This window comes from Dipodomys merriami, unplaced genomic scaffold, assembly GCF_024711535.1.
Source record: "Dipodomys merriami isolate MVZ:Mamm:240054 unplaced genomic scaffold, mDipMer1.0.p SCAF_59, whole genome shotgun sequence".
In the NCBI taxonomy this organism is placed as follows: Eukaryota; Metazoa; Chordata; class Mammalia; order Rodentia; family Heteromyidae; genus Dipodomys; species Dipodomys merriami.
The window spans coordinates 1,899,145-1,921,802 of record NW_027206168.1 but is presented as its reverse complement, the minus strand read 5'-3'; the positions used below and the strand labels follow the sequence as shown (position 1 = coordinate 1,921,802).

At 49.3% G+C, this 22,658-nt stretch overlaps 2 protein-coding genes across 2 annotated transcripts in view; both read right to left on the bottom strand.

The window, feature by feature from the left end:
* Window positions 1-462: 462 nt before the first annotated feature.
* Window positions 463-2,665, bottom strand: Mfsd6l (major facilitator superfamily domain containing 6 like). The gene has a single exon (XM_070001349.1). It carries the CDS (start codon window positions 2,449-2,451, stop codon window positions 706-708), a length of 1,746 nt encoding a protein of 581 aa, XP_069857450.1. The 5' UTR covers window positions 2,452-2,665; the 3' UTR covers window positions 463-705.
* A 3,266-nt stretch (window positions 2,666-5,931) lies between these two features.
* The window catches only part of Pik3r6 (phosphoinositide-3-kinase regulatory subunit 6), a 38,093-nt gene continuing 21,366 nt past the window's right edge, over window positions 5,932-22,658 (bottom strand). The window contains exons 11-20 of the mRNA XM_070001348.1: window positions 21,774-22,197; window positions 20,796-20,874; window positions 19,354-19,476; window positions 14,837-14,947; window positions 13,014-13,101; window positions 12,677-12,747; window positions 11,904-11,994; window positions 8,748-8,836; window positions 7,532-7,644; window positions 5,932-7,030 (exon numbers count right to left, since the gene is read on the bottom strand). Of these exons, the coding sequence (XP_069857449.1) occupies window positions 6,874-7,030; window positions 7,532-7,644; window positions 8,748-8,836; window positions 11,904-11,994; window positions 12,677-12,747; window positions 13,014-13,101; window positions 14,837-14,947; window positions 19,354-19,476; window positions 20,796-20,874; window positions 21,774-22,197 (1,346 nt within the window). The 3' untranslated portion in view covers window positions 5,932-6,873. The remainder of the gene's footprint in view (window positions 7,031-7,531; window positions 7,645-8,747; window positions 8,837-11,903; window positions 11,995-12,676; window positions 12,748-13,013; window positions 13,102-14,836; window positions 14,948-19,353; window positions 19,477-20,795; window positions 20,875-21,773; window positions 22,198-22,658) is intronic.

The following is a 22,658-nucleotide window of genomic DNA, read 5'->3' as shown; positions in this document are numbered from 1 at the left end:
CCTCCTCTGTTTTTGTTTTTCTTGTGCTCGTACTTGGCTTGAACTTAAGGCCTTGTGCTCTTGCTTGGCTTTTTTTTTTTTTTCTCTCAAAGCTGATGCTCTACCACTTGAGTCACAGCTCTACTTCTGTTTTTTTGATGGTTACTTGAAGAGTCTTGTAGACTTTTCTGCCTCATCTGGCTTTGAACTGTGATCCTCAGATCTCAGCCTTCTGAGTAGCTATGATTATAGATTTGAGTCACAAGCACCTCACTGGGCCACCACCCGTGGAAACACTCAGGTCTTATCCAGGCCTGCTTCCCCCCTCTGCCTACTGCATGCTGCTGAGCCTCCTTGCTTTCCTACAACTGCCAATTTCATGACATCACCTTAGCGATTCCTGGGACCAAGTATCACACTAACCAGGACAATTAGAGCCTTCCCAGACCTTGTCAAAAGGAAGTGAATGTAAAGGAATTTTTATATTATTCTGTATTTTTTAAACCATTGAATGGCAAAAAAGGAATCAAATATTTTCTTTTTTTTTACTTCAAAAGAAAATCATATAATGAGATGATCCTGTTGGGCCTCAGGCATACACATGGCTTCTGTTCCCCAAGGCTCTCCCAGTGATCCAGGGAGGGATTCCAGCCTCCGGGCTCCTGATTGGACTAAAGTCTGTCCAATTCCTTAGTGCCTTTTCCTGGTGAGTGTGCTGTGACCCATTCAGCCCTTCCAGCTCGAGTGCTCCTCCTTCATGGCCTTCACCAGCCAGTCCCGCTCAGACCCCTGCTCAGAGTCGCTGGTGTCGCTCCCCTCCACAGCTAACAGCTTCGAGTAGTTGATTTTCCGCCCTTTGGGCAGCCTGGGTTGGATGGACAGGAACAAGGCCAGCCAGACCAACAGGATCACGCAGCAGGACCGGTAGAGCACAACCAGGTTGAAACGCATCACCACGAAGCCCCCTACGAAGCTGCCCAAACTACAGCCACCTCCGTAAAAGTGGCCCTGGAACATAGTACCCAGAGGTCTCTCGGTGCCCGGGGTGGCTCCCTCCTCTATGGAGGCCGCCACGGCCCACCACAGGGCCCCTCTGCTGATGGCTCCGAGGATCTGCACGGGCAGGACGGACCACCAGCTCCACAGGAAAGAGTAGTACAGCAGCTGCCCCGCCAGGCAGCCCAGCCCCAGCCCCATCACGCCCACCCGGGACAGTTTCTTGAGCAACGCTGCTTTGAATGGATGGAGCAGGAGTTCCCCCAGCAGGCTGAGGGCCACAGAAAACCCCATGATCAGCTCGCTGCTGCCGTGGTCTTTCATGTGCCAGAACAGGAAGTTCTGCACCGTACTGGCCACCGCTCCTAGCAGAAAGACGGTCAGAGCCAGGAGCACGAGGCGGGCATCGCCTCCGAGCAGAGACAGCGCTTTGACGGTTTTGTAGCTGGGTTCCGGCCGCCGGGAGAGGGGGACCGGGAAGGCGATGCTCACCAGCGAGGCCAGGATACTGACCAGGGAGTAGCTGTAGAAATGCACCAAACCCCGGGGGCCGTTGGTCATGGGGAAGCAGTCCAGTTGCCCCACCAAGGCGGTGATGCCGCACACACCTGCTGCCATGCCCAGCAATCTCCAGACCCACAGGTTTCGGTAGCGATCGGTGGCGTCCACGAAATCCAAGTATTCGTAAAGGCTGTCATCCGCCACCTGCTCCAGAGGGGCGGTGAGCAGCTCCCAGAACACCAGGAACCCCAAGGAGAGGATGAAAGTCCATCGCAACCCTTCCAGGGAGAGGCCCAGGACCTGGGCTTCCTCCTCGGCCACCGACAGGTTGGCTGGAGCTCCTGGCACCCTCCCCAAGGGCAGCAGGGCCAGGGCGGAATTCACCACCTCCAACGCGCCCTCCCAAGCAGAAGTACCCGGCCCGGGAACTCGGGTGGTAGTCCTGGCTTCTTCAATAGGGCCCACCCAGTAGCCCCGGAGGCCGCTCAGACGTTCTAGATCGTCTTGGCGGGGTCCATTTCCCGGGCCCGAAGCTTCGGGAGTTGCCGTCCTCCCTGGCGGGCTGGAGGTCCACTCCGGGGCGGAGATCGTGGGGGCCCCCGTGGTCCCCCGTGGCGGGACCGTGGCGGGCACGCCGTGGCTCCCGTTGCAAGCGCGGTCCACCGGGTGTCCATCCAGAGGGGGGACCAGGACCATGAGCAGGCCGGCCCCCGCCGAGCCCAGCAGCGAGCCGAGCAGGAGCATCCGCCGCTTCTGATAGCTCCTGGCCAGGAAGGTGCAGAAGGGAGCCCAGCAGGCCGCCACCAGGTGCTTGGTCCCCATGAGGATGCCCACCCAGGGCGCGGACAGGCCCAGCTGCCGCAGGTACAGCGTCAGGAACGGGGCCACGCAGGCGTCCCGGACCCCGCACACCAGGTGGAAGAGCCGGGCCACCCCCAGCGCCCTGCTGACGTCCCACTGGGGGTTGGCGCTCATGGCTGCCCCGGCTCTCCGTCAGACCCGGACCTGGGGACAGCGGAGGGGAGCGTGGCGCGGGCGCCGTGGCGGCCGGGGAGGGCGCGGCTCCATGACCCCCGAGAAGGAGGCTGGGGGGGGGGGGCCGGGGCGGGGGAGGGGTGGGGGGAGGTCCCGGCTCAGGGCGAGCCCCACTGCGGCCGGCCTCCGCCCCGGGAGGCGCCGCGCTCACCCATTCAACGGCCGCCCCCACCCGGAAGCAGCCCCGCCCTCCCAGGGGGCGTGGTGTGGCCGCTGGGGGGCGTGGCGTCCGGGGGCGTGGCGTGGCGTCCGGGGGCGTGGCGTGGCGTCCGGGGGCGTGGCATGGCGTCCGGGGGCGTGGCGTCCGGGGGCGTGGCGTCCGGGGGCGTGGCGTCCGGGGGCGTGGCGTCCGGGGGCGTGGCGTCCGGGGGCGTGGCGTCCGGGGGCGTGGCGTCCGGGGGCGTGGCGTCCGGGGGCGTGGCGTCCGGGGGCGTGGCGTCCGGGGGCGTGGCGTCCGGGGGCGTGGCCGGCGCACCTGTTCCCCTCCCCCTATCTCCCTCTCCGCAACTGCCACGTCCCAGTCCGAGGCTTCTCCGCTGCCTGCCCGGATGTATCCAGGTGTACCACAGGCGTGTCCTGGGTCCTCTAGGGTGTGTTCTGAGCTGGGGTACAGGTTCCACCTGTCCCCTAGATATCGCATTGTCTTGGATGTTGGGGTTAGGATGAAGGATGGAGGTGGGAGAGAGTGGAGAAAAGGGATCTATTAAGTTCTTTCCTCTAAATAATTATTCAAAGGCTTCCCGATCCGCAGGCACCCACACAGATCACCCCCTGTGCACCAAAAGTGAAATGGTAAGCCCAAGACTCACCTCTACCACCTGCTTTAATGGCTCCTACTTCCTTACTATCAAGCTGTTCTGTCCTTGTTGATTGTTTCCATGCAATCAAAGCTTCGAGAAGGCGGGGATTCTTTTCTTTTTTGATGCCAAGACCCAGGACTGTTTCATAGTATCCAAGCTGTTCCTCCTGCAACCCATTTCTAGTTCAAGACTGAAGGACTGGCGGCGGAGGGAGGTCAGGTCAGATCCTGGTAGCACCTCACAGCCCCGCAGAAGTCTATGTGTACTGTATAGTTTTAATCTACACCTAAGGCAGTTACTGGCCTTGTTTGGAGGTAAACATTCCAGCGGCCCCAAACTAGCATTTAATTAAAAGCCACACTCAAGAGGCAGCTGATAGAAACACATCCACAATTTTAAGATCAAAAGAAGTAGCTTCATCTGTCAACATAATAGATTTTACAGGTGAATTTAACCATATCTGATCTGATTTATGAGGCATTCTTGTCTTCACTTGAAAGCATAGAAGAACCTAGAAAAAAAAGAATCTAGAAAAAGAACCTAGAAAAAAGAATCCTTTTTGGAAGGATGCCACAGGCTTTTGTTCAAATTAGTCCAGTGTCCAGCCACTGTTTATTGTTTGTTTGATTGGATTTTTTTTTTTTTTTTTTTTTTTTGGTTCTGGGGCCTGAACTCTGTGCCTGGGTGCTGTCCCTCAGCTCTTCAGCACAAGGCTAGTGCTCTACCACTAGAGCCACAGCGCCACTTCCAGCTTTGTTCTGCTTATGAACTGAACCCAGGGCCTCATGCATGCAAGGCAAGCACTCTACCACTGAGCCACCTTCCCAGCCCCCAGCCACTAATTTTTTTTTTTTTACTACTTTCTTCTTCTGTTTTTTATAGTGCTGGGAATTGAACCCAGGACCTTGAGCATGCTAGGCAAGTGTTCTACCACGGATCTACAACCCTAGCCTTGGCAATGGGTAGAGTTGGGGGCAGGAATACTTGTTAATCTGTCTGCTTGTGTAGCAGAATTTGGTCCAAGACTTGAAGTTGTTAGAGAACTGGGAAGAAAGCCCAGTGTGTTTGCACCTTAACAGCTGGGAAACTCTAAACATGTCTACTTAAAGACTTCATGAATATGAACAAGTTTATATCCCGCCAATACTGAAAAAAAAAAAAGGAAAAAGAAATTCAGTTTCCTCAGGGCAAATTCAGTCAACTTCAGTGATATTGTCTGTAGTCACTTCAGGTTTCCAAACACCTCAGCCACACTGCAGCCTGTTCCTTGTCCCTCTCCTACTCAGCTCCTTCATCCATCTTTGTCTTGGTCTTGACCTGTCCCAGATTCATCTGCTCTGGGAGGCAGGCACTCTGCCCGCTGCTTGCCCTCAGATGCTTACACCTTCAGGGTTCCGGGAGCTGGGCTCCACACTGCTGCCTATGTGGCCCCACCCTTTCCCCTTTGAAATTCCTGTCTACCTGAGAAAACCTGTGCCTGGTTCCAGGTCCCCTGCAGCGTCCCTGCAGGCATAAGTGCCTACTAGGTACTTGTCTCAATTCCTAGGACATTGAGAGGCTGAAATAGAATGCACATGTTGTTACTTTGTGTTTGTGTGTGTGTTCACATGAGTGGGTAGGCACTAGGGCTTTTTGTTCCTTAGCTTTTTCTGTTCAAGGCTGCTGCTGCACCACTTGAGCCACAGCTCCACTTCCAGCTTTTTAGTGGTTAATTGGAAATGAGAGTCTCATGGACTTTTTTGCCTAAGCTGGTTTTGAACTTCAAATCATGGATCTCAGGCTCCTGAGTAGCTAGGATTACAGGCATAGGCTTCACCTTTCTACTCTCAAATCCTCAAATTTAAAAGGGCCTCTTCAAGTACTATATGTCTGCTGAAACTCATCCAGTGATGGGGCTGGGCTCAAGGCTTTTTTAAATTTTATTTTTATTTATTTTTTGCCAGTCCTGAACTCTAGGTCTGGAGGCTGTCCCTCAGCTCTTCAGCTCAAGGCTAGCACTCTACCACTTGAGCCACAGTGCCACTTCTGGCTTTTTCTGCTTATGTGGTGCTGAGGAATACGAACCTAGGGCCTCATGCATGCAAGGCAAGCACTCTACCACTGAGCCACCTTCCCAGCCTCTGGGCTCAAGGCTTTGTGTTCTCTTGGTTACTTTCTCCTTCTGGGGTGGAGATTGCCTCTTAAGTGTGGGGATACTAGAACAGTTGTCATTGATAGTCATTGAACTCAAATGCTAAGAATTGTGATGTCTTTAATCTCAAGATCCTTTGAAATTACTGCATATTTCCACCTCTGTTTGGGGAAGAGTGCCTTATCAGGACGGTCCCTAAGTTAATGAGAAGGCCTGCCCTCTGATTTCTATTAAAATCTAAATATTGTTGGGTATTAGACAAAAGCAGAAAGACTTCAGTGTGCATTTATTGACTCTGTTATTCTTTTCTTCAGTGGGAGAGATGTACTTTGGCATGGGTGGAGTAGACAGTGTTCTGAGTGGACCCAAGTGTGCTCACCTTTGACCTTCTTCCATCTTTCTCCTTGGCCCTAGAGCAATGGCTAAAATAGCAGCTCTGATGCTATTAAATTTAGATTTTTTTATTGTTACTATAAAAGTGAAGTACAGAGGGAAACATAAGTAACATGTTACAGTTACATAAGTCAGGTAAAGAGTGCATTTCTTTCTGAACAATGCCATCTCTTCCCTCACTGTCTCCCAGTGTTTCCCTTCCATCCCCACCCACAATTTGTATAGTACATTTCCACGTAGTGTCTAGTGAGCACTATGGCTGCATTTGTTCACCCTTTATCCCTTCATTTCTGTGCTCCCCTTACCCTCTCCCCAAGACATATAAATGAACCAACAAGACACAGAGAGAAAAAAATTATTGTTTCCATTTCCTGAAATTCATTTTGATAAATATTATTTTATATGATCAGCAGCATAGAGGTAATTGTGATTTTATGTTCCTCTCCTAAGAGTATCTGGTGCTGGTTTTTAAGGGCTGGGTGGTGAGCTTGAGTGGCTAAAGACAAGGGTAGGAGGGAGTGATTAAAAACAAATGCAAGGTGGGCACTGGTGGCTCACACCTGTAATCCTAGCTACTCTGGAGGCTGACATCTGAAGATCTCAGTTTGAAGCCAGCCTCTTATTTTCAATTAACCACTAAAAGTCTGAAAATGGAACTGTGGCTCAAGTGGTAGAGTGCTCGCCTTGAGTGGAAAATACTCAGGAACAATACCTAGGTCCTGAATTCAAGCCCCAGGACCAGCACAAAAAGGAATGAACACACACAATGGGCGCTTCACAAGGGGCACATGCTCCCATTCCATCTCAGCTCGGCTCTACTCGGGGGTCCCCTGGGTCTGTTCTGTGTTCTGCATCATCACACATCCCTATGGCCAGGTCCCTGAGCTCCAGGCCCTTCCAGACTTCTGGTCAAAGCCAGAGCTCTTCAGTGGAGTCAGTCCCTCATTTTCGCTGTTGGTGCCAGCATTGGAGAGCCTGGGAGTAGTGTTTCTTGTTGTGCCTGCTGCCCTGGGCCCAATTCTAGCACTGGTATTGGGCTCACTGGACAATGCCAGAGTAGGTGTTGATGGGCATTTGAAGAGGCTTGGACGTGGTTTCGGTCTGTTCCATTGCCTTCTGCTCTTCTGGATTGGGCCATGGCGTCTTGGATCTCTGAGACCTGGAACATGGCTCTGGGCAGGGATCAACCTCAAATCTGTGGTGGGGACAGACCAGCTCAGAGGGCCTATCTGAGGGACCGGAGATATCCCATGCATTTGAAGGGTATAGAAGAGGATGGCATGCAGAAGGAAGAGGAAAATCAAAAGGAAAAAGAATATAGGGAGCCTGGGTTCCCCGGAAGAGGAGACGGATTTCTGTGTCTATCGGTCTCTCTTAACATGCTTCCTAGTTAAAGCCTGCAAGGGTCCTATTAATTGGCACAGCTGCTCCAGGGTGATGCCTTGGTAGAAGTCCCACCCCCTCCTCCAGTGCCAGCATGAGGGGGTTGGGTCAGGAGGACTGCAGGCTGAGTGTACCCCTCAGCATCTCAGCCTCTCCCCAGTGCCAGACTCTGCTACCTAGATCCAAGTCATCAGGACCTCTGTCTGGCGATAGGTTCCACCACTGATAAGGTATCCTTGTTTGTGCCATGAAGTCTGGAGCCCTGGCTGGACTAGAGGGGGGGGGGCGGGGGAAGGTGGCAGGCCCAGCTCACCTAACTACGTCCTTGAATGTGCGCCGATTGTCCTTGTCCAACCACAGCATCAGCGGCCTCTGGTCCTGGCTCTGGACCTGGATACTGGAGGTCCGGAAGGTGTTTGTCGCCATCTACACACAGAGATGACACGTCCATGTGTCACCCTTGCTCAGGGCAGTTGGCCCTGTCCATTCCTTCCACCCTAGGTCTGTTGTTTCTTCTGTACAGACCAAGGGCTCCCCTGCTTGCTTCTCGGACATGATTCTTAGCAGTAATAATCCTGCCTCTACTCTCTCCCTGTTGTCATGGCCTGTGGCTTCTTCTCCCAGCCTGAATGGACAGTGCATGTTGGACTACTACGAATGGTAGGAGTACTTTAGCAGTACTTCTACATGACCAACTGGATGCCTGGGAATATGCACTTCTCAGCATTAATTACATAAACAATTTCTTTCCCTCTTTTGTTGGTCGTGAGGCTTGAACTCAGGGCCTGGGTGCTGTTGCTAAGTTCTTTTACTCAAGGCTAGTGCACTACCACTTTGAGCCCCAGCTCCACTTCTGGTTCTCTGGTGGTTCGTCGGAGATAAGAGTCTCACAGATTTTCCTGTCTAGGCTGTCTTTGAACCATGATCCTCAGATCTCAGCCTCCAGAGTAGCTAGGATTACAGACATGAATCATCAATGGGGCCCTCCCTTCTACACTATTTTTTTTTTTGGCACTAGCACTAGAGCTTGAACTCAAGGCTTTCTGCTCTCCTGCTCAAGGCTGGTGCTCTGCCATTTGAGCCACACCTCTACTTCTAACTTTTTGGTAATTAACATGAAATAAGTCTGCCTGGGCTGGCTCTGAAGCTGGATTCTCAGATCTCCTGAGTGGCAAGGATTATGGGAGAGAGCCACTAATGCCCAGCAAAGACTGCTATTCTTTAGTGGTCTGGCTGCTGTGTGGTTCCCAGGGATGCTGGGGGCATTTGTTATGATCAAGGGACATATTGCAGGTCCTCAAATGGTCCTTGGGTAGAGGACAGGGCCTTGACTCTGAGTGCTTTATGTAGCCTCATTGGTGTTGTGTATTTGAAACACAGTTTGGAGGGCAGATTCTTTCTGATCGGATGCTTCATTTCCATAGCGAAGTGTGCCCTCTCCTGTCAGGCCTTTCCCTCATGCAGGCTCCCTGTCACCTGCTGGCCTGGCTCCCATCCACCCGTGCCCTGTACCTCCCACTGGAACCTACCGAGAAGGACCTTCCCGCCAGGTGACAGGACTTGACAACCTCCGCCACGCTCACATTCAGACACATGTGGTCCATTGCAGACGCAGCCACTGCAGGGGCAATGGGGAACCCCAAAACTGAATTAGATGGGGGGCTGGGAGTGGGACTCCTGGGAAGTGTCCATTGGAGATTCTGGGTCCTAAGAAGACCATCCCAAACCCAGCTCACTCCCTCCCCGCCCCCAGCTCAGCCCTCTATCTCCCCACTTCCCAATTCTTTCTTGAGCTGTTCCACTTGCTTCCCCATGACCCAGCTCCCTGGAGAATCAGCTAGGTGTCTGTCTCCTCAGACCAGGCAGCCATCATTGGCCCCAACTCCTTCCTGCAGCTCTGTCCTTTATCCCCTGCCCCCCTTTACCAAAGGAAGAACGTTCGGTTGAATTCCTCTTTAGCCGCAGACACCATGAGAATAGAAGGAATAGCTAGCCAGAAGCATCATGGCAAGGAGAGACCTGCTTCACACTTTCCTTTGATTGTGGTGTGGTGTGCGTGCGTGTGTGTGTGTGTGTGTGTGTGTGTGTGTGTGTGTGTGTGTGTGTGTGTGTATAGATCAAACCCTGGACCTTAGCTTTCTTACTCAAGGCTAGCACTCTACCACTTGAGCCATAGCTCCACTTTTGCTTTAGTTTTTTTTTTCTTTTTTCCCCCTTTTAAAAAAAATTTGGATAATTGGAAATAAGACTTTCTTGCAACTTTCTTGCCCTGGCTGGCTTCAAACTGAGATTCTCATATCGCAGTTTCCTGAGTAGTTAAGGTTATAGGTGTGAGCCACCAGTGCCTGGTTCCGTTGGCGTAAACATTTTTTTTTTTTTTTTACTTAGCTGTGGTGTTGGGAATTGAACCCAGGGACCCTCCCATGAGAGGCAAGTCTGAGTCCCATCCCTATACCTCCACCAACAATGACTGTGTGGCTGCTCCCAGGCCCAGTCCCTCCCTCTGGCTAAAGGAGTTGTGCATTTTCCCCTCTGAGGGGGACTCTGATATCACCAGACCTGATCTGATAGGGTTTGGGTGTAGGGGATGAGTAGGTACCTTGGGAAGAAGATACAAGCAAAAATTCAGATTTAAATATAAGGGCCAAGATTACACTCTATGTTATAAATGAGTATCAAGTCTGTTTTCAGAAATTTCTCTGAAAATGTAGAGAAGTTACAAGCAACTCTTGCAAGGTCACCAGGTATCAGGTGGCAAAGCCGGAGTTCAATCTCTACCCATCCAGCCCTGATTCTTGTTAATCCATCACCTGCACCTACCTCTAAGCTAGGAGCCACTATATATCTCCCATGTGTTTATAGACCACAAGGAAAGAATGTCTGTGAATGAGTTTCACACGTCACTCACAAATCTAGCTCGACTGGAGCTCTGGTGCCTTGTAAGAACATACATGTGGCTTGGCACCAGTGGCCTGTAATCCTAGCCACATAGGAGTCTGCAATCTGGAGAATCAAGGTTCGAAGCCAGCCTAAGCTGAAAAGTTCACAAGACTCTTATCTCCAATTGACTGCAAAAAGCAGAACAAGTGTCAGGGCACCAGACTTAAGTGCACACGGCCCTTGTACCATCAATATAAACAAACAGATACAAGTGCAGGAGGCTGAGGCAGGAGGATGTCAAGTTTAAGGCCAACCTGGGCTATCTGGGGAGTTACTGTCTCAACCAAACAGAAGAGCACAAATTCAGTAGAGACAGAGAGACGACTGGTACTGAGGCTTGAACTTAGGGTCTGGGTGCTGTCAGCATTTTTGCTCAAGGCTAGTGCTCTACCACTTGAGCCTCACATCCACTTTTTTGGTGGTTAATTGGAGATAAGAGTTTCACCAACTTTCTTGCTGGGGCTGGTTGCCAGCCTTAATCCTCAGCCTCTTGAGTAGCTAGGATTACAGCTGTGAGACACCTGCACCTGACAGGCTGAACGTTTTTTAATCTCTCCCCACACCTGCCCAGTCCTGGGGCTTGAACCCAGGGCCTGGGCACTGTCCCTGAGTTTCTTTTGCTCAAGGCTAGCACTCTTATCACTTGAGCCACAGCACCACTTCAGGCCTTTTCTGTTTGTTGGTTCTGTGGAATAGAACACAGGGCTTCATGCATACTAGGCAAGCCCTCTACCACTAAGCCACATTCCCAGCCCATGGGCGAATGGTCTTGTTGGTTCTGTGCTCATGTCTTTAAAGTCATGTGTAAGATTGGGTAGTGGGGAGCAGCAGAGCTTGACAGTACAGGGGCTGGCTTTGATCTTTCCACAGAGTGGCCTTGTAAGTTCCTCTAAAGAAACAGTCTCATAGCTTAGCATGTGCTCAGAGGAGTTCATCCATAAACACAGCATTGCCTAGCCCCTGGCAAACAGGTGCCATGCTTAGTAATCCACATTGCTACCCTTTTAGAGATTGCACAGCGAGAGGTAACCTTTCTGTGTAGTACTGGGGCTTGAACTTGGGGTCTTGTGTTTGCTAGGCAGGTGCTCTAATGACTATCTGCTCTAAAGTGATGTCTTCTAATTTCCCATGTACAGAGGCCCAGGCCAGAATTCGGGTTCTAATTTAAAAAAATTAAACCAGAAAACTTTTCCATATAGTGATATTTCAGGGTGATATACCTCTATTCAGTCATTAAAATTGTGATTTAATATGTTTTTCTAATTGGATGTATTGGTTACCCACTAATCCAAGAATTACAGGCAAAACAAAACAGACCCTGAAGAAACTTAGAAGAAATTTTGAAATAATAAACATCTCCCTGTGAATGTGTGAATTCCTATGTATGAATTTAAACAGAAAGTGTTCAAATATTTCCATATGTCTGGGCAGTAATACCTTAAATGAAAGCAGATATGCCCCCAAGTTCAAATCCCAATGTAAGCAAATAATAATTAAATATAGATATATATAATTCAATAAATATAGATCAATAGAATTAATATATTCATAACAATGAACCCTAAAGTGCCAAGGCCCTGCTTCAGTCAGGGAAGCCCAGGGCTCGGCTTGTCCAAGCTGGAGTTCTGTGACCAGATGTGCGCCACCTTCAGCACGCTCCCTCTTCAGTCCTTTTCCTCTCTCCATGACTTCTCCCTCCTCAGCCTTTCTCTCTTTCTCTTTGCTCTGCACCCCCAGCTCCTTACCTTCAGTGTCACTGGCCGGAATGGCCTTCAGGACCAGCCCAGTGGCCCTAAGGGAGATGGCCACTTCTTGGTGACGGTGGCTGAGCAGGGCCTGAGGGGGGGTAGGGGTGGGGGTTAAGGAACAGGTGGGGTCCAAGTTGTGTCTCTCTCTCCCTGCACCCTTATACTCCCAGTCTGGCCTCTCCTGTGTTTCGGCCTGCCCTCAGCCCTGCCTGGGGCACTGTCCTGAATGACCCAGGGATAGAGGCATGGAGCCTGCCTAGTTTGCCAACTTCCAGCCCCAGGTTCCAGCCCCAGTGGGATTAGTTGAGGCATTTGCTCAGCTCTTGAGAGAGATTTGGAGCAGGGGGTCAGCCCTCTCTTTCCTTAAGTTCCATTATGGCCTTGTTGACACAGAAGATGCACCTTGACCCCTTCACCCCCACCTTGTCCCTGAAAAACCCTCCCACGGCTGAAAAACTGCTAACAGCTGTAAGGAGCCAGGCACCGACAGCTCATGCCTGTAATCCCAGCTACTCCAGAAGATGAGATCTGAGGATCGCAGTTCAAAGCCAGCCCAGGCAGACAAATTTGAGAGATTCTTTATCTCCAATGAACCAGCAAAAAGCCGTAAGTGGGGGGTGAGGCTCAAGTGGTAGAGTACCAGCCTTTAGTGAAAAAAGAATCACACCAGACTGAAAAAGACCTTTAGCTCCTTCAGCCCCTCCAGGTCCGTGAAGCCACTTCTGCTAGCTGAACCCCCGGACCCTCCTGACCACAGCCAAGTCACTGACCTTCTGGTAGCACAAGGAGAGCTCAGCGCCCAGGCTCTCCGCTGCCCCTCTCCTCCGGGGTGATGCACCCTCTGTGAAGGGGGAAGAGATGAGAGGTACAAGCTGAGGGGTGAGGTCCCCTATCCCCCTCCACGCACACAGAGGCCAAGCTGAGTCCTGGATGCTAAGCTAGCACTCAGGGGGACCAGGCTGGCTTCTGGGCTTGGGGAGCTCCAGGGAGGGAGACAAGGGCAGCTCTGACATCGGCCAGGCGCAGGGTTGAGCCGGCTGGGGGACAAGGTAGGACAGTTCCAGGGAATCTGAGCCCGAGCTTTGGGAAGCAGGGGCCACTGTTCACCTTTGGGGGGTTTGGGCTCATGGATCTTCATCTTCAGCTCTGTGAGGAAAATGTCCTCTGTAGGTTCTTGGCTCAGGTCACTGAAGATCTGGAAAGAAGAAGGGGTAGGAAGGGAGGAAGGAGGATTGGGGAAGGATGGCTCACTGGCCCAGATCCATCTCTGCCTCTGCCTCACACCCATGCTCGAGTCTTTATGGTATTTAGTTATTTTTTGTGCTGATACTAAGGCTTGAACTCAAGAGTCTCATGCTTGCTTAGCTTCTTCTCTGCTCAAGGATGGCCCTCTACCACTTGAATCACATCTCCTTCTGGCTTTTTACTGGTTTATTGGAGATAAGTATCTCACAGACTCTCCTGCCGGGGCTGGCTTTGAACTATGATTCTCAGATCTCAGTCTCCTGAGTAGCTAGGGTTACAGTATGAGCCATGGGTGGTGCCTGGCCATGCTAGATTCTGAGTTGAACCCATCCACCACTAAAGAAATATAATATATAATATATTATAACATATTATAGTATATTATAGCATATAATATGCTATAATTATATATAAGATATATATTATATAACATCTATCATGTAATAAATAGTATATATATTATATAATATATAATGTTATATAACATAATTGTTATATAATCTTTAATATATTATATATTATGTATTATATCACATAATTACATATGCATGTATAGTAGGTTGTTATTATATATAATATAATATATTACATAATTAGACTATAATATACACATTATATATACATATAATATATATACATATATACATATAATATAGCTGATCTATATTGTATAGTATAATGCACATATAATTTTGTAATATATATTTTATTATACATATATGTTATAATTATGTTATAATTATATATTATATAATATATTACATTATCATAATATATAATATATTACATAAATATATATATCCATCAGCTGAATAAGAGATAACCACCGTTTGGTCAATAACAGAACACAAACACACACAATATGTATATGTATATATATTATATATATATATATATATATATATATATATAAATACAATTGACCATGATCGCATAGATTGTAATGGAACTGAAAATTCTCTCTACCTAAAGATGTCATAGCTATTGCAAAGCCAATACACAGCATTCTACTTACATTCTTGTGATGGTTCTGGTGGAAACACATACATACCAAGGTAAAGGGAGAGCAAACACAATTATGTCTCTCTACCTGACCATGAGACCACTTATGCATTTACTGACTGTACATCTGATTAGTGCTCTATTGTGTGCTCCTTTAATGTATACAAGAGTAGTTGAGCTGGGTGTGGGTGACTCACGCCTGTCATCAGGAGGTTGAGATCTGAGGATTATGGTTCAAAGCCAACCTGAGCAGAAAAGTCTGTGAGACTCTTACCTCCAGTTAACCAGCAAAAAGCTGGAAGTGGAGGCATGGCCCAAGTGATAGAGTGCCAGCCTTGAGTGAAAAAGCCAAATGAGAGAGCTCAAGGGCTTGAGTTTAAGCCCTAGCACTAGGGGGAAAATAGCCTTGGACTGGGAATTTGTGGCTAGAGATTGAAAATGAGTTCAGAGCAACCTCTCTTGGATCCTCACTCTTCTGTGTGGATCTGATTCTTAGATATTAGTGATGGTTGGATCCATCCAGCTACTAAGCAGACAAAGCATTATCACCTAGAGAGCAGAGGTGTGTCTGTGACTTGCAGCTTGATGATCCCTGTTCTCCATAGCCGAGGGATCCAAGTGGTGGTCTTGTAGTCCTGACATGGTACCCCAAGGGCCCCAAGTAGGAGGCATGGGAGGCTTACCTTGACCCTGTAGATCTGGAAATATATAGGTTGGGTACCCATGCGAACATAGTATGTGATGGTGTCCAGGATGAAGGGATCAACTGCTTGGGATGTATCCAGGCAGGGAGGCTGTGAGGGAGATGGGGAATGTCTTCAGCAGATTTTATCCATACTACCAATAAGGCACATTTCCCTAAGAGCCTTCACATATTCTCCACAATGCACAGACACTGCTGGTCCTTCCAATACCCCAATCCTTCCTGACCACTTGATTTCTACTTCTGATCAGAATGTATCTGCACAGAGCTCCAGCTCCCCAAGGAACCTGATTCATTCCCATTGTACAAGGACGTATTGAACAATTTAAAGGTGCAGATCACTGTACTGGATACCTGTTCATTGGAGATAAGAGCCTCATGACTTTCCTGCCCAGCCTGGCTTCAAACTGTGATCCTCAGGTCTCAGCCTCCTGAGTAGCTAGGATGACAGATGTGAGCCACCGGCCCTTTGCATATTCACATTTTTGAGTACTGAATTTCTTACAAGGGTAAGTAATATGAACTGATGTCTCTCTCAGTTCTATCAGTCTCTGGATCTGTTTATTAAAAATCAATCAGCTGGGTGTGATGGCTTATGCCTGTAATCCCAGCTTGTTGGGAGGCTGAGGTAGGAAAAGCATTAGTTCAAGTCAAAGCCAGCATGGACAACATAGTGAGTCCCTGTCTGTAAAATAAATAAATAAATAAATAAATAAATAAATAAATAAATAAATAAATAAATAAATATGTAAATAAATATGTAAATAAATAAAAACTAATAATGTTTGTGTTTTATTGGGACTGGATTTAATGCTTTATCCCCCATGGCTTTCACAGCTTCCCATGACTATAATCCATAATAACTGGGATCTTTAGGCCAAACAGAAAAACATCAACATAGAATGTAATGCAAATTAAATATCCCTTCTCTGGAATGTGTAGGACCAGAAAACAAAAGAATATCTCTGATTTCAGATTTTAGACTATTTTCATGAGGTATCTTGGCAATGGGATTCATGTTTAATAAATGTGAAATTTATTTTGTTGTATATACCCCTCACTCTGTAAGCTGAAGACAACTTCATATGATACTTGAGCACACATGTGCATGCTCTGACTAGAACCTGCCACCTGGGACCATGGTGATGTTTGCCACTTTTGGTGTTGTGGTGGTGTGAAGGAGTTTTGGATGTCAGGGACATTTCAGATTTGGGAGTTTTGGATGAGAATGGCCACCCTATAATCTCAGTGTTTATCTCATTCAGGCTCTATCTGGTGCTATGAAATGTCTCTGATTCTCGCATTATTCCTTTCACACTCACACCAGTGAACGCTGAACTTGCTCTCATAGTGTCATGACTGCCCACACACTTCCAGTTTCTCCATGTGGAAGCTGCATTTGGGATAAGCACCAAGGCCATATTAATTGCTAATTACAGGGGGAAAGATAGAGGAAAACCCCCCAAAATATTATCTATGGAGTCCTCTGGAGCTCAAGGAAAAAAGTATTTTAATACTCAGCTAAACAGCCCTTCATATACATTCAATGATGTCCCTAGATAAGGTATAAATCAGAAGACATATGCATACCAAAATATTGCTATGAATTAAAAACATAAGAAACATAAAAACATAAGAAAGCAAAGTGGAAGAGCTCAGTACAGTAGTTAAAGAACAAATGGTTAGGCAGGGTGTTAGTAGCTCATGCCTGTAATCCTAGCTTCTAAGGAGGCTAAGACATGGAGGATGGAAAGCTTGAATCCAGCCTGGAGCCAAAAATTTCCATCTCTACTCACCAGCAAAGAGCTAGATTGGAGGTGTGGTTCAGATGGTAGAGCACCAGCTGTTAGCAAGAAAGCTGAATAAGTGAGAGGCCTTGAATTTGAACCCTGGTACTGACAATAAATACTGTCTTCTTTAACTTCTTTAAAGTAAGTATGTGCAAATCAATAGCTACCTTTTCTACTATTCATAGCTTCTGCCATTGACCTATAAAACCCGAAGAATGGGTTTAGGAAAAAATGGGCAGATACTAATATGATGAAAATCACACCATTATACTGAAGGATATAAAAGAAAGACTTTCATAAATGAAGAGCTACCGTGTGTTCCAAAAGAAGAAAAGATGCTAATTCTTGGCCGGGAACTGGTGGCTCATGCCTATAATCCTAGTTCCTCAGGAGGTTGAGATCTGAGGATCGTGGTTCAAAGCCAGCCCAGGCCAAAAAGTCTGTGAGATGCTTATCTCCATTTAACCACCAGAAAACCAGAAGTGGAGCTGTGGCTCAAGTGGTAGAGCGCTTGCCTTGAGAAGAAATAGCTCAGAGACAGTGCCTAGGCTCTGAGTTCAAGCCCCAGGTCTGACAAAAAAAAAAAGTGAATTCTCCAGGATTTGATTGTAATTCTACTGTGATTCTCAAAATCCCAACAGAACTTAAAACCCAAAACAAAACATGAAAGACAATTCTACAGTTTATCAGGAAGGAAAAAGAATTGGCATGTTCTGGTAAGTTTTGTAAAAGAAGGATATTCATAGAAGCTAACCCTGGCAAATATTAGAATACAAAAGGGCTGATTTCTACAGTATTGCCCAGATCCAGGAAAGAGAATGGGTGTCCAGAAATAAACTCAGGCAGATGTAAGAATTTAGTCAATGAGCCGGGCGCTGGTGGCTCACGCCTGTAATCCTAGCTACTCAGGAGGCTGAGATCTGAGGATCGCGGTTCAAAGCCAGCCCGGGCAGGAGAGACCGTGAGACTCCTATCTCCAATAAACCACCAGAAAACCGGAAGTGGTGCTGTAGCTCAAGTGTTAGAGCGCTCGCCTTGAGCTGAAGAGCTGAGGGACAGCGCCCAGGCCCAGAGTTCAAGCCCCACGACCGACAAAAAAAAAAAAAAAGAATTTAGTCAATGATAAACACATTATGGCACGTGAAAAAGGCCAGGAGACGAATGCAATAAATAGTTTCAGGACAAACTGGCTACACCTTTGGGGGAAAAAAAAGCAAAATGGACTACCTTACGTGAAACAATAAAATTAACTGCAGATGGGCTGATTTGCTCAACATAAAATTCAAGGCACTGGAAGTGTTTGAGCAAATTAGCAGTGAATATTTAATTTTGGAGTGGGGGGGGGGAGGACTTTCAAAGCAAGACTCTGAAAGCAGAAATCAAAAAGAAGAAATGTGCTACGTCTGATACCATTACACTCTTTAAAGTCAACAAGAAAAGCCAAACACACAAATACAGAAAATGCCAGGCACCAGTAGCGCAGGGCCCTAATCCTAGCTATTCAGGATATTGAGATCTATAGGATCAAGGCTTTAGGCAACCTTGGGCTGAAAAGTCCATGAGATTGCCTATAATCTCCAATTCAACTAGCAAAAAGCTGTGCAGAAGGTGAGGCTCAAGTAGTAGAGCACCATGCATGAGTGGAAAAAGCTGAGCGAGAGAGCAGGAGGCCCTGAGTTCAAGCCTTGGTACTGACACACACACAAAAATGAATACAATGGATAAGTAAATTACAAAGTAGACAAAAAGCATCAGCAATGTGTGTGTAGCTGTGACTAGCTAAAGACCTTTAACAAGGCAGCTGTGGCTGAAGGGCTTCAGTGCTGTGTAGCAGAGAATATGGCCTGGAGCCAGGCTGCCCTGTGCCTAGGGCGCAGTGCAGCTCAGCTCATTTTGTTACTTGGGGCATGTTGTCAGTCTCTTTTTGCCTCAGCTGCTTGCTCTGCACAAAGGGGCTGTGTGGACAACAGCAGCAGGTGTTAGAGGACCTGCCCAGGAACCTAGCAAAGAAATAAAGGAATGAATCCCTTCTCAGAAGTGCTTTATGCCAGGCACTGGGGCTCATTAGCCACTCAGGAGGCTGAGATCTGAGATCATGATTCCAAGCCAGCAGGAAAGTCTGTGAGACCTTTTATTTTCAATCAACCACCATAAAGCCAGAAGTAGAGCTGTGGCTCAAGTGGTAGAGCACCAGCCTTGATCAAAACAGCTAAGGGACAGTGGCTAGGCTCTGAGTACAAGCCCCAGTAGCAGTGCGCGCGTGCGCACGCGCGCGCGCGCGCACACACACACACACACACACACACACATGAGGTGTCTGGATCAGTGCTGGGTACATAGTAAATGCTAAGGAAACCAGCTGGGCGGTACCAGCAAATGATCCTAGGGAGGTCCCAGAAAACCTCCCTCTGGCTGCACATCTAGAAAAGATGGGTTTACTCCATCCTTCCCACAGACTCCAGAGAAGACTCAGAAAGTGCTCACTCCTGGGAAATCCAAGTACTGGCTGCACAGTCCTCCCTTGGCATGCTCTCTCTCCCCTCTCCACCTTGGGGCTGATTCTTGAAGTCAATATCTAAAAAGGACCCCCCCCTCCAGCCCATCCTCCCTTCCCTCCCCACTGGGTTTCTTGTATCCCCATCTGTGCAGCCCCCATGTTGCCCTCCCTCTCTCCTTCCCTCCCTCTCTGCATCCTCAGAGCCCATACCATTTCAGCCAGCTTGTGGATGGCGGGACACAGGGTGTTGACCGTGCTCTGGTACCAGGGGTCTGCCCGGCCCAGGAACGTGGCCAGGTCTCCCAGCTCTGGCTGCCTGGATGCTGTGGGATCCTGGGGACAAGAGAATGGGTTCATCCCTCAGGGCCTGCCTCCTGGCCTGGGGTCCCTTGTTCCCCAGCCTGTGCTTTGTGAGGGAGGCCAGTCTTTAACCACTCAGGGCCTCTGCTTGCGCACTGTATCTGACTAATTAGTATCTGCTTCGTGAACTCAGGGGCGGGGAGATGGTTTTGGCTGAGGATCCCTTGTCAGGGATGATTGAAAAATAATCTTTGGCCCTGGCAGGGGAGAGACCAGTCTTGTTTTGATCTTCCTGCAGTGTGGCAGGAAGTGAAGCCATAGCCAAGTTTCCACTGTCTGAGACTTCCTTCCATTCTTTTCTTTTCCTTTCTTTTGTTTTCTTTTCTTTTGATGGCTGTGGTGGGGGCTATTAGGGCTTGAACTCAAGGCCTTATGTTCTCAGTTAGCTTTGTCTCTTAAGGCTGGTACTCTATCACTTGAGCCACACCTCTCCTTCCAACTTTTTGCTGGTTAATTGGAGACAAGAATCACATGGGCTTTTCTGGCCTCACTGGTTTTGAATCTCAACCCTCGGGTCTCAGCTTCCTGAGTGGTTAGGATTGCAGGTGTGAGTCAACATTATCCAGTTTTTTTCTGCTTTTATGTGAATCCCTGAAAGTATGTGTGTGAAAGACATGGAGAGGGGAGAGAGAGGAGGAGAGGGAGGGAAGGAAATAGGAACAGACAGGCAGGCAGAGAGAAAGAAAAAGAAAGAAAGAAAGAAAGAAAGAAAGAGGGAAGGAAGAAAGAGAAGGGAGGGAGAGAAAGAGAAGAGTGAAGAGGGGCAGAAAAGACCTATGTTTAAGGAGAAGCTCAATCATACTGTATTACAAAACCAAGCTGGTCAGGTGACTCATGCCTATAATCCTAGCTGCTCCTGATGCTTCAATACAGTGGATCACAGTTCTAGCCAGCCCAGGCAGGAAACTCCATCCACGAGACTCCATCTCCAAAATAAACAGCAAAAAGCAGGGCTAGAGGTGTGGCTCAAGTAGCAGACTGGCAGCCAAGGAAGAAAACAGAGCAAGTGCCAAGCCCTGGCACTTTCAAACTCTGATATTGGCAAAAAAAAAAAAAAAAAGAATACAAAACCAAACCAAACACAGCAGTGGGCACCTTGTGGGTGGGCTTGTGTTGTGAGAGAACCTGTCTTGGCCACTTGTGGCCCCCAGAAGACCCCTGAAGCCTCTCCCAGCTCTGCATTTGAGCGGTAATGACTCTGGCCCCTGAGAATAGGGCTGAGGCTGCTGGAGAGTCCTGGCCCCTCCCTGCTCCGCCCCCCTCCACCCCTTGCCCCTCCCCTGTCCAGTCACCTGTGGGGCCAGCACTGGGATGTAGTAGAGCTGGAGGCTGAGTCTGGGGGTGAGGCAGAATTTCTGTGACTCCTGTTTCCTGGCAAGTTGTAAAAAAGTACAGTCAGAGCCGAATGGGGTAGCGGGCTGACAGCATGAAGGCTGTGGGTTTTTTTTTTTTTCTCATTCTCTATTTTCCTTCTTCCTTCGTCCCTTCCTCCATCCCTCCCTCCTTCCCTCCTTCTCTCCTTCCTTCCTTCCCTCCTCCTTCCTTCTTTCCTTCCTTCCTTTCTCCCATCCTTTCTTCCTCCTCCTCCTCCTCCTCCTCCTCTTCTTCTTCCTTTTCTTCTTCTTCTTCCTTTTCTTCTTCTTCTTCTCTTCTTCTTCCCCTTCCTCTTCCCCCTCCTCTTCCCCCTCCTCTTCTTCTTCCTCTTCTTCCTCTTCTTCTTCCTCTTCTTCTTCCTCTTCTTCTTCCTCTTCTTCTTCTTCTTCTTCTTCTTCTTCTTCTTCTTCTTCTTCTTCTTCTTCTTCTTCTTCTTCTTCCTTTTCTTCTTCTTCTCTTCTTCTTCCCCTTCCTCTTCCCCCTCCTCCTCCTCTTCCTCCTCCTCTTCTTCCTCCTCCTCCTCCACCTCCTCCTCCTCCTCCCCCCTCCCCGCCCCCACATACTGGACTTGAACTCAGCGCCTGAGCGCCGTCCTGTAGCCCTTTTGTGATCAAGGCTGGCTCTCCACCACTTGAGCCACACCTCCCCTTGTGCCTTTTTACAGGTGAATTGGCCTTGGCCTGCCTGGGCTGGCTTCTAGCCGAGTTGCTCGGATCTCAGCCTCCCGAGTAGCTAGCATTATAGGTGGGAGCCACTTAAAGGCGACGGGATGTCCTTCCTTGGAGCCTCAGTTTCCTCTTCCGTGGCAGAGCGGTGGTGAAGCCCAGCATGGGGACAAACCACCCCTGCCCCCTGCCCAGCCCCAGCCCCTCGGCTCGCAGGGGCAGGGTCCCCACCTGAGTGTGTGGTAGGCCTGGGCCAGGCGCCCCAGCATGCGGTCGTCCCCCAGCACCAGCACCCTGGCCGTGTGCACGCGGGCCACGCCGGGCAGCAGCTCCCCGTCCCCGCTGGGCCTGCCGGTCCTGCGGTGCAGCCCGGGTGCCCCATCCCAGGCCCCGGACCAGGAGACGTCGGGGGGCCACAGGCGCTTCTTGATGCCCCCCTTGCGCTGCAGCGCAGCCCGCTCCAGCTCAGGGCTGCCGGGAGCCGGGATCTCATCAGCCCCCAGAGGCAGGTCTCGCTCGATGCCGCTGTCCGTGGACAGCACGGACGCCCGCGCTGCCCTGTCCAGGGAGCTCAGGCCCTGCAGATCCAAGGCCTCCAAGTCGGCGCTGAGGCGCAGCTGGGATGGAGGGCGGAGGAAGCGGGCCAGCTCCTTCCCTGGGGCGGGAGAAGAATGGGGGGGGTCCCCTCAGAACGGCGAGGCCACCCAGCCTGGCAGGGGGCCCCTCTGCAAGGAGCTGTGATCCACTGAAACTCGAATCCTGAACACTCCTACCAACTCTTGTTGAGTCCCCTTAGAGAACACATTAAAGGCTTTGAGAAGTCCTGCACTAAGGCCATCAGCTTTACCTCTTTCCCCCACCCCCTAAATCACTACTTGAAGCTTCCCCCAGGGATGCAGATTCTAGTCATCAGCTCCAGGAAAGGAACAAATGGTCTAACCTATTCTGTGTGTGTGTGTGTGTGTGTGTGTGTGTGTGTGTGTGTGTGTGTGTCTCTGTGTGTGTCTGTGTGTGTCTGTGTGTATCCTAGGCTTGAACTCAGGGCCTGGGTGCTGTCTGTCCCTGAGCTTTTTGTCCTAGACTACCACTCTTCGCGTTGGGCATTTTTGTTGTTAA

Excerpts from the sequence above, each read along its gene's own strand:
- Mfsd6l (XM_070001349.1), bottom strand. The coding sequence starts at position 2,451 with ATGAGCGCCAACCCCCAGTGGGACGTCAGCAGGGCGCTGGGGGTGGCC.